The sequence below is a fragment of the Gymnoscopelus braueri genome (genome assembly GCF_963280865.1).
Source record: "Gymnoscopelus braueri genome assembly, chromosome: 16".
Taxonomy (NCBI): domain Eukaryota; kingdom Metazoa; phylum Chordata; class Actinopteri; order Myctophiformes; family Myctophidae; genus Gymnoscopelus; species Gymnoscopelus braueri.
This window is the reverse complement of record NC_137616.1, coordinates 27,729,255-27,747,523: the sequence shown is the minus strand read 5'-3', so window position 1 is coordinate 27,747,523 and position 18,269 is coordinate 27,729,255. Positions and strand designations below refer to the sequence as shown.

Below are 18,269 nucleotides of genomic sequence, written 5' to 3'. Positions count from 1 at the left end.
CTGCTTATTATAATTTCCCCGCAAGATTTTATTTGAAAATAGCCAATCAGCATCGCGACGCGTTGTGAGCTTGTAGATCGGCTATTTTCAAATAGCTGATGTATATGTTAAAGTGCTCATGTGGCCCATAGTCACTTCTTTTGGGCTGGTTTTCCTAGACCTGGTTGCTTGTTTCTCTCACAGAATCTGGCAACACTGGTCACGGCACACAGTTTGGGAACCACTGTACACAGCTAGGGCATGGAAATGGATTAAAAAAAATCCCTGTCATACGGACACGTGCAAATGCACGTGAATGTGCTTGTGTGTGTGTGTGTGGCTTTGCTCTGTGTCATTAAACACATTTCACAGGCTCCCATCCCACTGCTTGCCATCATTGACAAGGCACAGATATAATGATGGCTTAGTGCGTTTGCTGCTTTGTCTGTTGGCATGACAACTGCACTTCCTTTGACTCTGCAGATTTATGTAACTGTCTGTCTGTCTGTCTGTCTGTCTGTCTGTCTGTCTGTCTGTCTGTCTGTCTGTCTGTCTGTCTGTCTGTCTGTCTGTCTGTCTGTCTGTCTGTCTGCCTGCCTGCCTGCCTGCCTGTCTGTCTGTCTGTCTGTCCGCTGTCGGCGGTAACCTTGCATGTACATTACAATACCGTTACAGGAAAAGGAAATGGAAGAAATAACCTGTGTTCCAATGGATCCAAAGTACAGTCATTTAGTCACAAGGTCTTGTTAATAATTCTCATTGGTCAAATATTCATACACCCCACAGACCATACTTAACCACTTTCAACTGGATGTCCCTATTTTGGCAAAATCATTATTGCCAAACAATGTTTTCGAATGTTCACAATTTTTCCAAAAAGTTGACGCACCGCAACTTTTTGCTACTCTTGCTGTCATACAAATAAAGGCATTCACTTATGAAAAAAAGATGAACTATGGAGATATGGAGATACAGGGTTTCTGCTTAACAGCGACGATATGACAGTTGGACGTTTAGGTGCTATTACTGACTGCCGTTCACACCAAGCACTGTAACTGTAACGAGAACTAACTATATCGTTCACTATTGTCTTTGCTATAGTTGTGGTGTGAACTCTGCCATCCACTTGGGTTAGAACGATTTCGGTCGTAAATATCAGTGTAAATATGGGTGTAAATAAAATGTCTAAAGGAGGGTGTATTTTCTCTATGTAAAAACCGACATGCAATTCACAAAGGGGTGTGTAAATCCCTGATATGTGCGGATCACAGTTGTTCCGCATTGTTTGCCTGTAGGACAGAGGCGCGTTCATATGGAAGATTCTTCGCATTGATCCACGCCCCCATTTAAGACCGTAAAGCCGTTTACACTCAAAATATGGGTGTAAACAGCTTAGTGAATCGGGCCCAATATCTATTACAGTTGTAGTGTTTGGTGTGAACGCCCCTTTAGACAGTAGTGAGCTGTAACTCTTGGGGGGGGGGCGGGGGGGGCGGACTTTAATGAGCAAATGGATTTTGCACACCTGCACCACCTCGGTCGTTATCTCCAGCTTGCTGAAGCGGTAGATGATGATGTTGCCGGAAACCCCGGCGACACACAGCATCCTGCTCTCAGGGCAGAAGGCCATGATCTGAATGGCAAACGGGTCCTCGTCCGACACCTCCGTACTGCCCTTTTCCTCCTTGGCCCGGCTTCGCTCAAACACCTTGGCTGTCTTCAGCTTGTACAGTACCTGGAGCATTACTGGGAAAGAGGCAGGGTGCACCAGTTTCAATCCAGGGACACACGGTTGTACTAGCGGCTAGCCTAACAACAATACACTAGCGCAGGCTAGTAGTAACTAGCCTGTATTGCTAACCTTCACATGCTAAACAGCTAGATAGTCTCTAGTGCTCTCACAAACACAGTTTGTACAATAATTATAGCATTATTAATACTTCCACAACAATACTTCCATTAACCCATTTAGACCTGAGGCCGATTCTAAAAATGTTTTCTAAATCCTAACAGTTTTTTGAAAAAATATATTCAAAGATTTGATTTTTTTGTCACGTAAAAATAAATAAATAGCAGATCTACAGGCTCATAGTGCGGCACTCGGTGCCACGCTATGAGCTTGTATATCTACTATTTTTGAATAGCCAAAGCAATCTAAAATGACACAGATGCGTTCCCGGTCTTAATGGGTTAACTCAATCAACACAACATCCCTGTTTCATAAACTTACTTGCAGACGCATCCCAGAACTTCACGGTTCCATCAGCATGCCTGAAAATTGTTAGGAGACATTAAAAGGACAATTACTAAAACAGAGTGTGGGGAATGACGAAATAATTTAGTCTGTCAAATACCAAGTTGTGCCTAGTCTCCCGTTGCCAAGTGAATGGAGATCTCCAGCTATCTCTGGGGATTTCTAAATGCAAAGTAGTTGATAGAACAGTGGCAAGAGCAACCGCTAAGATACTGCTTTGAAAACCTCTCTGAAATCCTGTCATTGCCCCAATATGCAAGACCACCCTAAAGAGTTTGGATTTAGTTCTGCAATGCAATTCTTTTAAACTCTTTCATTAGTGTATTTCCACACAGTTCTATAAATGAAAGTTAGAACATTGTCCTCAGTTCCTATTGAGTTGTGAGTCTACATTGTACCAACTGTAAGGGGCTACGTATTTTTCCCTGAGCGTAGAGTATGTTTTTAATTGTTTACAACGGGATCGCCGCATTTTAGGAAACTTCACCAGCCTGACGATGTGCTGTTTGTTGTGAGTGTCAGCTTTGCACTCGCGCGTTCACGCGTGGCGCTTTTATCTGCTTGCAGAGAGCTGAAAAACTCTCGGGCGCTTGGAAGCGTTTTTTGCAGAGCGCCTGCCATTTTCAGCTGGGCAGAAACGCTTTAGGGGTCACACAGCCTAATACATACCCAGGTCTTAAACCCTTTTCTCATATTATATTGCAGACTCACTCCCAATCTTCCGCCGTAATCTGAAGACTCACCTCTTCAGACTCCACCTTAGCCCGTAGCACTTGCCCTAACCTTGACGACCTTGCAGGCTTATGCAAAGGCTAAAATGTAATTTAGATAGCATGTTACTGTATGTAGACAGATGCCAGGTCATTTGTAGACCTGGCATCCTATAGTGTGTAGAGTTTCAATGTACAGATTATAGATTTTTTTGATATTATACTGTTTAGACCGATGATAGGTTACTGGTTTACCTATGATCCTAGATTACTATTTCTATGCATTTCATATATTACCTTGTGTTTTCCTTGCTTACTGTAAATCGTTCTCTGGATTAAGAACGTCTGCTAAATGCCTAAATTGTAAACATTCATAGGAATAACAAGCAAGTGAGAAAACATTCGGGGACTTGCTTTCAATGCTCCACCTTTACTGTCACTAGAGAAAACGCTATTTTCATTGTAGTTTATTTTCCCCTCCCTCTCCCTTCCTCTGCGCCTTCCTTTTTTTGCCATTTCAGCTGAACAGTGAATCGGAAGACAGAGGGAGAATAACTGTGGCAGCCGGTGCCTCCTTGGAGAGAGAGAGAAACATGGACAGAATAGTAATTTGGGGGGAGGGGGGGTTGAGGGATGAGTGCCGAGGGAGGAGAAAGAGAGAAAAACCTCACCCCGCCCCACCCACCCACTACAGGCAGGTCAGACCCGTACCTCAATGTCACTTTCTAAGTGCATGTACTCTTTTAAACAGTGGTTCTCAAACTTTTTAGTTTCAAGGAACCCTCATGACTCTGAGTCTCAGAGTGTACAAATGGAACTAAATGGACCCCACTTTGAGAACCATTGTTTTAAAGCATTCCCCCATCCTACTCTCTTCTTGTTTTCTCAGTGTTGACAGCTTAGCGCAGGGCAAGGAGCATCAAAATGGAGGATCGTGCACGTACACAAATCGAAATGCAAAAAAGGTCTGAAATGGTTTGGCTTGGTGCTCTGTATGTAACCCATGAGGTCAAAGAGATTGCGTGGAGTCCGTCCATGCCGTCCGTAAAATCCCCAGTGTTCATTTAACAATCAGGATTATACAGTATAGTGAGGACGTGATTGTTGCCTTACCCAGTGATGATGATCTCTCCGTAGCTTTGTGTGCCTTGACCCCAGTTTCCACCACTAATAGGCCACTCCTGGTTGAACACACACACACACACACACACACACACACACACACACACACACACACACACACACACACACACACACACACACACACACACACACACACACACACACACACACACACACACACACACACACACACACACAGGATAAGACTGAGTGAGAACAAAAGCAAAGGGGAGAAAACAACAGACTCTTAGCAGTACAGCAGAGCGTCATCAGGCAAAGTAAAAACCATTGAGAAGATGACAGATCCTGTGTAGGATATGTGTGTGTGTGTGTGTGTGTGTGTGTGTGTGTGTGTGTGTGTGTGTGTGTGTGTGTGTGTGTGTGTGTGTGTGTGTGTGTGTGTGTGTGTGTGCGCACGTGTGTGCATGTGTGCGTGCGGCAGGGGGCTTTAAGTACGCTGACACATACAAAAGGTCACCGGTATGACTCAACAGTGAACTTTATGTGAGAGCGCTCTCCCGCGGGTGGCTCAGCCAGGCCTTTGCTTCACAAAACAGTCGGCCCGGGTCGCAACAAGCTGACATTTCCAAACAGAACGTCAGAACAAGACGACAGGAGGAAAAAAAAAGAACACTGGCATATACATAATGGCTGAGAGAATGGGGCTGGGGGGGGCACCTGTCACAGATGAGACATGAGGTCGGACAGAGGAGAGGAGTGACGATCATCGGATCATATTGTCAGGTAGATAATCCATTTGGCTTCACGGGAGTGCAAGAATAATAGTGGCAGTGATGGAAATAAGCGGTACAGAATGTATAGAATTAGATTTCATGAACAAATTGTGCCGCATAGTGAAGCAAGTACAGCGACAACGTGTACTGTACTCGAAGTAGTGTGTATTTGTGATTCTCAAACATTTTCATACAGTATCGTCACGAAAATGTATCGCGATATATCGTGGGACGATATATCAGCACACCCCTAATGATGTCACATCCGTCCATTCCTTTTTACAGGGTCCTATAGGATCATTTCTAAGTTGCGAGTTAGAGCGCCCTCGTGTGAAAAATTTCCCCCAAAATTATAATTTAAACTGTAAATCTACGTTTATGGCACTCGACGTGTGTATTTGCAAAAACGTAGATCTATGTTTTTGGCACTCAATGTGTTAAAATTTCATGAAATGAAAAAAGAAAGAATAGAAAAACCTGTTCCAATGGATCTAATGGTGTTATGAGATTTAGTCACTGTTCATAGGTTAATCACTTGAAAATGTTCCAAGGTTTAATATCCTATATCAAAACCATGTAAAACCATCACTCTGACCATCACTCTGACTCAGCCATAACCATATAAGGAGTTGGAGCTACGCCCAAATATGGAGTGTGTTGTCTAACGACACAGAGTGTGCCATGACGACACCGAATGTGTCGTCATGGCATCAGCCACAGAGAGACGTAAAGTGTTACCAATAGCTATTAAAAGAGGAGATATGAGCTTTCCACCTGACAGTGATGATATATATAAAGAAGGGGCAGTGCAGACAAATAAATGTGTCACCTTTTTGCTGTAGCCCTGTCGTTTCTGCCGTGAGCCGACAGAGTAAAGTGCAGGTATGAGGTCCACAGGGCAGTCAGCAACGTACTCACAGCAGGTCACAGGAGACTCGTGAATCGTCAAAGGATAGGGGTTCTCGAATATGGGGTACCTGGGAACAGGAGAGGACGGCAATATACATTGGCTTCCGCTCAACCATCGGAATTTTCTTTGTCCCATCATAGTGAGTGACTCTGCAGCAGTTCAGATATTCTGTTATTTTAGTTTCAGAATGGCAACCCGTTTGAGATCCAAATAAGCGTCAACCAGAAGTTATGGAGTCAGTTTAAAGAATGAGCACTAAGTTATAATGCATAGACCGATGTTATGGTAAACAACAATGATTTGTTAACTTTTGTAATAAAGTGAAAGTAAAAACACACACACACACACACACACACACACACACACACACACACACACACACACACACACACACACACACACACAGTCACGATGATTGGTATTTAAATGGTATTTAATTGGTATTTAATTTAGTCAGACTTACCCATTTTGTGCAAGGTCGATCACCACTAAATCCTTTTCTAGAAGGACCACTACGGCATAAGGTTCCTGAAAATCTGCACAGAGAAACAAACAAAAAAAACAAAAAAGCGACTTAAGCTATTTATCACTAGAGTTTTTGGGCCCAGAAAACCCCCGGTTACAAAGCAGACAAAGAACACACAATACCAAAATCTACAAACCCACAGGAGAAGGGAATTCCTTGTGATACTATACATGCCATTATCATATCTGTGCCCTGAAGATGTGAAGGCAAGAGAGCTTAATACTTAAGTCTTATTAATCCCTGTGATTTGCAGCAATTGAGGATATAGCAGTAGTAAAATATTCATTAGCATGATTTGGAATAAAGATTTTGTATTTAACATTAAAATGAGGCTCAGTTACACATAATTTAAATAGCTACTAAAGCATAGAACAGAATGTATGCTTTTATATATTCTTAGATAGATAGATAGATATACCCCCCCACAATCCTAGTGCATACATGGGCAACATATGGCCCAGGGGCCGGACCCGGCCCTTTGACCATCTCAATCCGGCCCTCCGAAGTCCTCAAAGAAAAACAAAATGACCCCCAAAAAATATACATCTTAAAAGGCAGCGTTATATGTTAATGGTTTTTAGGGTAATTCATTTAACTTGACTCCAATTCATTATTAGTAATGAATAAGTATGTACCATTTGAGTACATACCTGCATTCCATATTCCATCTGTATGTACTCAAATGTTTATAATGTAACACCATGGTAATATCACCATGTATCTACCATGGATCCATATTCATAACATAATGCAATGGGCCCCATTTTTGGCTGCGTCTTATGCCTCATGACTAATCTTATTATGCATTTCATATTATTTTGAAAAAAAATCTAAATAGTGAAAATAGCAGCGACGCGTTGTGAGCTTGTAGATCGGCTATTTTCGCTATGTTAAAATGTTTTTCAAAAATGCCTATTAAGATTCACAAGCCTTGAGACGCCACGCAAAATAGGGAATATGTTTGATAACGTGAGTGATACTGTAGGAGCCATGAATTGGTTTATTGTTATTATGATGTTTATGTTTGGTTATGTTGATTATTTATATTTGGTCAAATGGTTACCTCAAAAAGCACCACCTATTCACCTGCTGAGAACAGACAAAGAGAGAGAGGGTGTGTGTGGGAGCCGTACTTTTTGTTGACCGCTTTATACGCTTTATTTGCCAGCTTTATTGTTTTATTTGCTTGCTTTATTGTTTTGATCGCTGTGATTATCTTGCTATGAGTTTAAGCACCCTTTAACTAAGTACTTCATGTTGCTTTAATGAAACCCCTTCAAACGCATTGTTTGGTTACAGTGAATCCTCCTTTTGTTTGCGAAGCGCATCGTCATAAAAGGGATGCTAAATGCTTAGATGCTAAATTGTACATTCTTTTACACATAATATTTATCCAGGTAATGTTTACTGAAAATGTACATGCTTTTGTAGCACTATCTATTCATTGCTGTCCCATAAAATCATACCTCACAGCCTCCTATAGGTGCCTAATAGAATCGCAGCCAGACAGCTGACATGGTTTTTACAATGTAGCATGTTTGTGCATCTTTAATCTTAATCCCTTAGAATGGAAGTGGACATGTGTGTGTTTTTGTGTGCACGTGCATATGTGCATTGCAAGTGTAGTAGATGTAGTAAGTAGGGCCGGAGAGGCTTATTGTAGGCATCAGCCGAGAACACAGGAGTCTATCCTCATTTCAATGCACTAGACCAGTGGTTTTCAACCTTTTTTCGTGTCAAGGACCCCCAAATTGACACATATTAGCCCACAGAGCCCCATTTGTTGGGGGTCCCAGTCTACACTCTATCATCATCATTAGTGTTCAGAGTTACAGACACATAAGGGTCAATTTGGTTCCTAACTATTAATTTGGCTGGTGGACCCCCTGGAACCCCCTCAAGGACCACTGGTGGTCCCCGGACCACTGGTTGAGAACCACTGCACTAGACCCTTGCCCTCGGAGATGGATTGCTGAGATGAAGCGTAACACCATCAGCTCCCAGTACTTACCGCACCCAGGCTGTACTACTCATACGCTGAGTCCGCAGTACCCGGGATCACACCCATGACCTTGCGCTCCAAAGGCGAGTGGTCTACCGACTGAGCAACATACTTATTGAGACAACATTGTGTTGGATTTATTAGGCCTTATGTCTTAACCACTTTCAACCTGGTATATCCCTATTTCTCCTGCTGTAGCATCTCTCATTCTTTTGTGTGCCGTTAACTCTTTAACTGCCAGAGTATATACACAATCTACCCCCTTCCCTGCCATAGAAAATACATTGCAAAAATAGGTAAAATGTGAATTTTGTCTCAGTTTATTTTTTAACATTGAAGTGAATGGAGCAAAAAATCTTCGCATCGCGTTATCTCCTGCTTCCTTTGTGATAAACGAAAAATTAAAAAAGCCAAAAAGAAAATAAAAAATTCTCGTCGACGGCTGGCTGAGCCATGCAGAGAAAAACGAGAAATCTCGTCAATGGCAGGTAAAGCAAATACTACATGCTCTCTCTGCTGTGCCTGTCGGCATGGCTTTCGGGTGGAAAGCACACAGGGTCCTATTATGCACGTCTTAAATCCACGTCTTAGGTGATAACGCCACCATCTTATGCACAATCCCTATTATGCAAGGTGCGCTGAGCGCATACACTTAAGTACTAAGACTTGCCAGCATATTTTACGCATGGGAGAGTGTCCATATGTTAATTAGAGGGCGCCATGCGGTATCTGCTATTATGCACCTTGACTTAAAAAGACTCACCGCATACCGCTAAGACGTGGTCAGACCACGTCTTAAGTGCAAAAAGAAATGTTAGGTTGAAAGGACACCAGCAGTTTAACTAAGCAGTATACTAATATATTAATTTATTAAATATTCAATATATATATTAAATATTCAACTTAAATTTTATAATGGAAATCAATGGGTCTCGGATCGGGCTGAAACCTTGCCCAAATTTGGAGTCATACTCAGACAGAAGCTGAAACTGACCTCATAGCCTGAGATCCCCATGGGAGCCACGCCGTCATTAGACATAGGCTTGTTTTATAACCAACGCACACATGCACGCACAGTCGTGAGCACACGCACACACACACATGCACACGCGTACACGCACACGCACACGCACACACACACACACACACACACACACACACACACACACACACACACACACACCAGACGTTGTACTGTAATCCAGCCTCTCCATAAACACACAGTAATGTTGGTTACCAGATGAAATCAAGGGATGGTCGCCAGTGACTTGCTGCCCCGCCATCAGCGTTGTTACATAACCACTGTATCCACTAATCCTTCTCCTGAAGCTCTGTGTGCACCAGATAACATGGCACCACACTCCGCTTCAAGGATTACATTCCATACCATTCAATAAAATAAAATAAAAACAGATTGCATGATCATTTAACCACTTAAACCCTTAAACAGTTGGCTCTGTACTTTTGTGTGCTTTTCCCCTCTATACCAAATCTCTTTGTCGAAATCTAAAGGAGATTTGCTATTTTGGCAGAATGCTCGCCCCCAGAATAGGGATGCTAGGGTTCAAGTGGTTAATAATAAGCTATAGGAGTACTGTATCTCAGAGGCAATTTAGTACCCATTACACAAGTACACTTCAGGCAAACAAACATACTTCATGAAAAAAACAGGAAGGTGTGTGTGGGTATCTGCAATTTGTGAGCGTGTATCAGTGTGCGTCTGCTTGTTTTATTGTGTTTAATGAGTGTGCTAAGTGCTTACATGCATATAGAGAATCATAATGCGCACACTCTCTCTCATAGAGAGTAAATGACAGGCTGAGACAGTGGGTGACATACCATTAGAGTACGGTGTCTCACAGAGTGTGAGGAAGTCTACTATGGGGTAATCCATCTCCAGCACAGCGGTACTTTTCCCATGCATCACAGTGAGACAAGGACGTCTGCCCACTGTGTCGTACGACAGACCTCCAGACAGGATCATAAAGGGTTCCCTATGGCACACACATAGAAATACAAATTCAAATATTATTTCTGCTTTAATTGAGACATGAGGTCACAGCAGGAGGTGACCTCATGCCTGAAGGCAGTACATTTTTGTCGGTTGGAATAGGCTCCGTGCATAACTGTAGTTCAAGTACCAAAGTTACACATGTACTGTAACTACAGTTCCATTTATTCTGGATGACTAAAAGTACTGCCTCTGGTGGTCAGGAAGAATGAAATGGAAACTTCTTCTCCCTTGTAAATAAGGTAGTGTGCTTTTTTACACGTGTACTGTTCTGTACAGTATTATTGACTTTTAGTGACTGAGTTTGTCTGCATTTACACATGAAACATGGCAGCTCTCTAGTTTGAAGGCGGTAAACATTCATGTTTATCGACGATTGACGGGTTCACAAGTTTGTCAAACAGAAGCAGAAACGGTACAGCTGGCGTTATGTGGGCCTAATGAAAAGGGACAACCCACCGTAAGAAGACTGGCTCTTACTGCGACTCATTCTTTGCGCCCTATCCAGTCAGTGGACACACCCACATCAGCCATAGTTCTGTATATGGTGACCATTTAGGCTCACAATACTTGGGAATCTTGACACTTGAAGGATATTAATCCATTTAGACTGGGAACGCATCATTTTAAGATTTCTTTGGATATTAAAAAATATTTTTAATCTTTTGCAAATCTTTGCATATACAGTATATATTTTTAAAGCGAACATTTGTAACTCAAATCTTTGCATCTGGGGATCTCTGGAACAACATATTTTGAGATTTTTTAAAAATATTTTTTATATTTTTTATATTTTTTATATTTTTTATATTTTTTATATTTTTTATATTTTTTATATTTTTTATACTTTGTATGTAAAAAAATAATAATTTAGAAAACATTTTTTGAATCGGCCTCAGGTCTTAATGGGTTAAATATCCTGTCACAAAGGGGATGAAGACATTTTGGTTAGTGCCAATGAGGAACTGGAGAAAACACTGTGCTGGATACCGTAGTTATCAGCCAAGTGCTCCAGTTTATCAGCCTCAAACTAGAGGCCACAATGTTTTACATGTGTGTCATGTTGCACATACTCCTACCACAGCATAATATGCTGCACGTGGCATGCACTCACGCATGCTGAAATGCACATAATATGTAGCCTCTCGCGTAGCCAGACTATATCACTGCGTGGATATGAGTCTGGTGCTTCTATGAGGACGTTTTTTCCCCCCAAGGGGCGGGATCAAAACAATGGCTCTGCACGCAATTGGTTAGACCTACAACCAACTACCAATTACAGTCTCCCATATTTGAATACTGAGCCCTGATTGGTCACCCCAGACTTTGGGAGCAGGAAATGGATTCACAGCGGAGCGGTGCCAGACCCAAATCGCAGAGGGCATTTTTTTTTGTTGCACTGGTAGATTCGTCTGGTCCCAGGTTACATAACATGTGCATTTGAGCATGCGTGCGAATGCATTTGAAAGTGTGTGAAGTGTGTGTGTCCACAAACTGGAGTTACAAATTCGATTTAGTTGACGTTTCATAAGCTGGGGTTTGGGTATGGGAATATGGAATGAATGCAACGTCTCCAAAAGCATGTGTGATTGTGTGCGTGTGTGTGTGTGTGTGTGTGTGTGTGTGTGTGTGTGTGTGTGTGTGTGTTAGGGGTGGGACGATATATCGATATCGCGATACTTTCTCCCGCGATAACTAATCGATATACTGCCGTTTTTTTTTTTTGTGATACGTTGTTTTTCCTACTCTGTATTTGTGTAATGATGATTTTGAACTGTTTGGTGCTATTTTATGTGTTTATGAATTGAATACAAGGACTATCGTGATATATCGTTGGTGAAATTTCATGCAATATATCGTGATATCGCAATATATCGATATTTTCAGATATCGTGATATATCGTTGGTGAAATTTCTTGCAATATATATTGAATATCGTGATATATATTGTTATCGTGGGCCTAATATCGTGATATATATCGTATCGTGAGGTACCCATATCGTCCCACCCCTAGTGTGTGCGTGCGTGTGTGTGTGTGTGTGTGTGTGTGTGTGTGTGTGTGTGCGTGTGTGTGTGTGTGTGTGCGCGTGTGTGACCCTACCCAGCTCTAGTGGTCTTGTACTCCACTTTGAGAATGGGTTTGCAAGGCTCTGGCTTCTTCCCATCCTTGGGCTGTTTTCCTAAAACGGAACACATAAATAGACCCAGGACTTTCATTTATTTATTTTATTATTTAGCTCCTTCCTTTTCCTCCGACTTTGCCCTTCTTCCTCTCCAGGCGACTACTTCTTATTTTTATTTGTGGCTTTGAGCGGGAGAAAGATAGAGACCAAACATTATCCATCAGACAGGGGGCGGGGGGGGGGGGGAGGGGAAAGAAGGAAAGTTATACTGCATGATAGACATATGATTCATCCGTCTACCAAAAGCTTAACGGACGGGTATGTGATTCAAACTCACATATCCATCAAATATATGCCTGCCTTTGCATATTGGTCAGGCCAGGAATATTCACATTACATGATGTGAGCTTATCTAAATATAACAGACGAGCCAAAGTGAGCCTGGAGACAGCCATGTACCGCATAGGAACTGAGAGAACAATTTTTTATAGGGAAATCTAAACAATGCAAGCTTCAAAGACAACTAAAGGGGGACGTATATATACACACTAAAATCCACAGTGTTTATTTTAACTCAGAGTGTAGAAACTGACCCAAATGGACCCTTACCTTAATTGGAAAAGGAGCTGGGTGATTGAAATACACACAATAACAACTCCTACAGTATACCATCCAATATATACACCTTATTAAAATCCATTCCCCTGTACATAAAACCAGCTTGAGAAATGGATGGATGTGTTTTCTGAAATGTTTCTCTCTATCAATCTGTGTCTCATTCTGTCCCTTTCTCTTTGTTTTTGTCCATCTTGCTCTGTCTGTCTGTCTGTCTGTCTGTCTGTCTGTCTGTCTCACCCCCGCATGCCTGCCTGCATTGTGAATCTGCTGTGTGTGTGTGTGTGTGTGTGTGTGTGGGTGTAGAGAAGACAGAGTAGTATGGTTTATGATGTATCTTCAAAAGGACAGACTCGCTTTTGTGCACGGAGTAAACAACACTGCAAATGAACACAATAAGAACTATAAACACAGCAACGTATGCACACTTGAACTCACACTAAGCGAACCGTTAGACAATAGAATTGAAGACCCGATAGACAGTAATCCCCTCCACCCTGAGTGAAAAGAGCACACGTTGAAAGCCCCTCCCAAGCAGTGTTGCCAGATTCTGTGAGAGAAACAAGCAACCAGGTCTAGGAAAACCAGCCCAAAAGAAGCGACTATGGGCCACATGAGCACTTTAACACATGCATCAGCTATTTGAAAATAGCAGATCTACAAGCTCACAACTTGTGAGCTTGTAGATCGGCTATTTTCAAATAAAATCTTGCGGGGAAATTATAATAAGCAGATCTGGCAACCCTGCTTCCAAGACCGGCAGACAGGAGCAGAGGAGACAGGAGCCACTTGAGTTTTAACCACTTAAACCCTATATACTTCACTGACCGGACTCCCCCACGGATAGGGCCTACTCCCTTTTTCCTCTGCGCGATGCAACACGTTGTGAGCTTGCAGATCCGCTAATTTCACCGAATGTACACCCGCAGAATAGGGATGCTAGCTTTCATGGGTTAAGCACAGGTGTGTCAAATCAAGTGACTGTGACGGCTGTCTTGTTGACTTTCCAGTGAGTGAATGCGTGCTATACGTGCGCGGGTGAGTGTGTGTGTATGCGTTACCACTTCCTTACCATGCGGGGTGATTGTCTGAAAGGGCTTTCCCTGACCCCTGACGTTCCATATGGTCAGAGTTCCATCTGAGTGACTGCAGATGAACTGCTTGCCCTCGTGATGCCAGGCTACTGAGTGGATCGCCTAAGAGACGACAGAAAGGAAGAAGAAAATGTATATTTTTTTCCAAAATAGCAAAACAATGCTCACAACGGGTTGTGAATTTGTGGGTCGTCAATTTGTTCTATTTTTATAAAAGTATATAAGTACAAAATAGGGCATTCATTTATGAAAAAACATGAAATATGGAGATAAGGTTTCTACCCGAAAGCGATAATATACAAATAAACAATTTTTAATTTCAATCAATATCATTGTGTGTGAAAGGTTTGGTACAATATCAAAAAAAGAAAAAAAGCTACCTCAGAAAAACATGAAAAAGACTCTAACCTGAAAACTAACAGACATTCAAGTTTTAAGGCAGCCAATCAATACCAATAATCAATATAGTCAAACCTCTGTATGTGTTTTTGCACACACACATAATGGGAGAGAGACAGAAAACAGATTATTCGTTTGAATATTCAAAAAACCTTTGTCTCTCATACACACAGGGCACACACAGGACGTTTCGGGTGAACACACAGGGACACCTCATTCACCCATTCAGAGTTGACAGTGACTGATTTTGGGATATAGAAATCGTTTGGTGCATTGTTCTGTGTGACAGTCCCAGCAGGGAACAATGTGGTGGGCTTAATTGGCAAATGAGCGGGGTAATTGAAACACATGGCACTTATCACATCAAACAATACCAATTAGAAAATACTAATTTCATGATTTATTACATTAGGCTGCTTTCACAGATTTGGTCTATGGAGGGGTGAGACAACACAGTGAAGACACGAAACACAAACACACACACACACGTGGTTATACCCACAGGTACAACTCGTAAAAAAAAAACTAGTTGATGGAAAACCCACCCCAGCCGCGCACAAAGGCACATGCACATGGTTATACCCACGGGTATAACTCCTAAGCAAAACAAGTTGATGGCAATCACACCCCAGCCGCACGCAAGCACCCATGCACACACACACACACACACACACACACACACACACACACACACACACACACACACACACACGTCACATATCATAAACCTAATTACAGTAGCTTCTGCCAGTAGCTACTGTACAGTACAGTATAGTACAGTACAGGTTATCACACACACACACACACACACACACACACACACACACACACACACACACACACACACACACACACACACACACACACACACACACACACACACACACACACACACACACACACACACACACACACACACCGTCTCTTTCCCTGGTTCTCACAATGGTTCAGCATTAGTACCAAAACACACAAATTCAAACTCAGTCAGCAGGGATTTTCCTTTATCTAACAGACGCCTGTTCAAGCTAAAACAGTGTTTCCATCACAGTGCCGTGGTTCTTACCAAAGTTATGAATGGAAGCATAAACTATGTTAAGACCTGTCTGTGTTTCTGCACTTTTATCAGTCTGGGGTTTTCTCTGAATTATAATGTTCAGACACCGAACACAAAAGGCAGGTAATAATGTAATCTCAGTTATGTAAGCGATAAGTGTGAGTGTGTTGTGTGTGTGAGAGAGAGTTCTACTCTGAAGTAGCAGAACTCAGACCTGCTACAGTACTTTGATGTATTTTGGTCAAGGGTGCAGACACACACTGGGCAAAACCTTGCCGGTTGAGTGTCTAAACAGAAGTACTGGAATTTTGCGGAAGTTCCGGCCAAGGAAGTTACGTTGAGGAGGCTTTATAGAGCTGTTGACATGAAACCCATGCTGGGATTGGTCGAAAAAGACAGCTTCCAGGGGAAGTGCATAGTGCATACAACGACACAACGAAAGTCCTTATAGACATTCTCTGCGTTAGGTCCGTCGTTACCAGGCTTTTCTCCTCAGAGATGAGAAAAGGCTGGGAATGAGGCCAGTGCAGAGCAAACACCATACACCACAACCAGATGATCTTCCAACACCTGTCAAATGTGTGTGTGTGTGTGTGTGTGTGTGTGTGTGTGTGTGTGTGTGTGTGTGTGTGTGTGTGTGTGTGTGTGTGTGTGTGTGTGTGTGTGTGTGTGTGTGTGTGTGTGTGTGTGTGTGTGTGTGTGTGTGTGTGTGTGTGTGTGCGCGTGTGTGTGTATATATATGAGAGAGAGAGAGAGAGAGAGAGAGAGAGAGAGAGAGAGAGAGAGAGAGAGAGAGAGGTCCAAATAGCATTCCTTAGAACTAAGATATTGTAAGCATAGCACTTGATTCCCTCTGACACATTGCACCTTTTAACCATTCCAGTAACCATAACCAATGAAATCTCTCTGACACTAAGCTGTCCTTGAAAAGGATGCCTTTCATTGGGAAAAATTGAGCTTCTATTCACAGCGTGGTAAACAACTCTTGCTCGTGCCCAGAAGAGACATTTCTCACTTTCCATCCGAGCCAAACGCATGTTATCCTGATATACACACACTTTGGTAAGAGTAGGTTCAGTTTGAGAATCAAATCTTTAGGGCTTAATTAGAATAATTTTTGGCTCCACCAATTGGATAACTATCATTGCCATGGTCCATGTATGATGTACGGTAGAAAAAAGGCAACTGATCCTGCAGGATGGAACTCTGTGAATCTATCATATTTTGTCAATTACTTGTTATAGCACCAAACCAGCAAAATACAGTACCATCAAAAATAAACTTACTGTGTTGTCAACTGATCTTAGAAGAAGAGGTTAATTAATTAAATGGCAAATTAAAGCATTACCCAAACTGTGTGGACCACAATGGAAATGAGCCTTAGGGCTTTACTGTGTTTTTTTTAATCCTCGGTGATAATTGTGTGTGTGTTGTCGATGCTGTTGGACGTGCCCTTTCCTTTTTATCACCAAATAAAATCAATCAAATGGCTGTATGTTTTGGTGTGGATACAGGGTAGAAATACACACCGTGGGATGATGAGGTGCAGATCTGTGTGCAAACAAACTCGTTTGCTTGTTAATTCACAGGTACATGGACTTCTGGCTAATCACAGCTGTGATTTCTCCTGTCTGTCTGTCTCTCTGTCTCTCTGTCTCTCTCTGTCTGTCTGTCTGTCTGTCTGTCTGTCTGTCTGTCTGTCTGTCTGTCTGTCTGTCTGTGTTTGTCCTAACTTAATGGGTTACATAGTTACATTTGTGACGTCATTCATTTGCATGATTGATTGAAAGCTGCTTAATTCATATATTATTATTTAGAGTTAAAAATAGTTAATACAGTCAATTGATATTGATTTCATATGTGAAACATTGATTAACATTGAATTGGTGCATTTTCTATTTGTATTGCCTAACAAAGGGTTAACTTGAGAAATGTCCTACAATGCTTTGCGGCTAAAACCGGATGTTAAAAGAAAGACAGTGATTCTATTGTTGTTATTCAGTGATATTGAGCAATACTAGCTTACGAGAGAAAACACATGAATGCCAAGTAATACCAAGTCAAAAGATCGTGTCTATAATATTTTGTATGGCACTTTTTGTCCTATATAAAGCCAAGCTTTATTTCCATTTCCCGATGTCCTGTCAAGTCATTTTGAACGTTTGCTAGAGGAAATTGGATTGTTTGCCATGGAGTCACAAAAGACTATAGAGTTCATCCTGAAATCTGCATCAGATTATGAAATTACGTGTGAAAAATTGATATTTTGGCATCTAAAGGATAGTTCATGGAAAGGCCATTGGGGTCACCAAAATCAGTAGGGGCCACCATCTTTGGAGCATGAAAGTGCAGAGCAAATTACATTCCTATGAACTGAATACCAAGGCCCTCATTGGAAACAAGTCCGCAAGGACTTTTATGAACGGACCTGTTAGACAAAGTATTTTAAATGTAACTGTGCTGTTTTTTTTGCCTAATAAAATATTCAATCAAAAAAAAAAAAAACATGTCAATCCTGCCAGTAGTTTTTGAGACCCAAACTTGTTTGGGTGTAAAATGTATGCAAGTGGAAAGTTTAGCCTAAGAGTGGCACTAGAGGAAAGGCCATTGGGGTCACCAAAACCAGTAAGTAGGGTGCATCCTTGCTGAGCACATTAAGTTTCATGGCAATCTGTCCTTGAGATATCATATGTGAAATTGTAAATTTTGGTCTATGGGTGGAGCTAGAGGAAAGG

General features: G+C 41.9%; 1 protein-coding gene across 1 annotated transcript in view; it reads right to left on the bottom strand.

Moving 5' to 3' along the window:
• The window catches only part of stxbp5a (syntaxin binding protein 5a (tomosyn)), a 129,766-nt gene that overhangs the window by 17,891 nt on the left and 93,606 nt on the right, over positions 1–18,269 (bottom strand). The window contains exons 8-15 of the mRNA XM_080452457.1: positions 14,060–14,183; positions 12,351–12,429; positions 10,077–10,231; positions 6,173–6,245; positions 5,629–5,776; positions 4,057–4,124; positions 2,210–2,250; positions 1,505–1,725 (exon numbers count right to left, since the gene is read on the bottom strand). Of these exons, the coding sequence (XP_080308583.1) occupies positions 1,505–1,725; positions 2,210–2,250; positions 4,057–4,124; positions 5,629–5,776; positions 6,173–6,245; positions 10,077–10,231; positions 12,351–12,429; positions 14,060–14,183 (909 nt within the window). The remainder of the gene's footprint in view (positions 1–1,504; positions 1,726–2,209; positions 2,251–4,056; positions 4,125–5,628; positions 5,777–6,172; positions 6,246–10,076; positions 10,232–12,350; positions 12,430–14,059; positions 14,184–18,269) is intronic.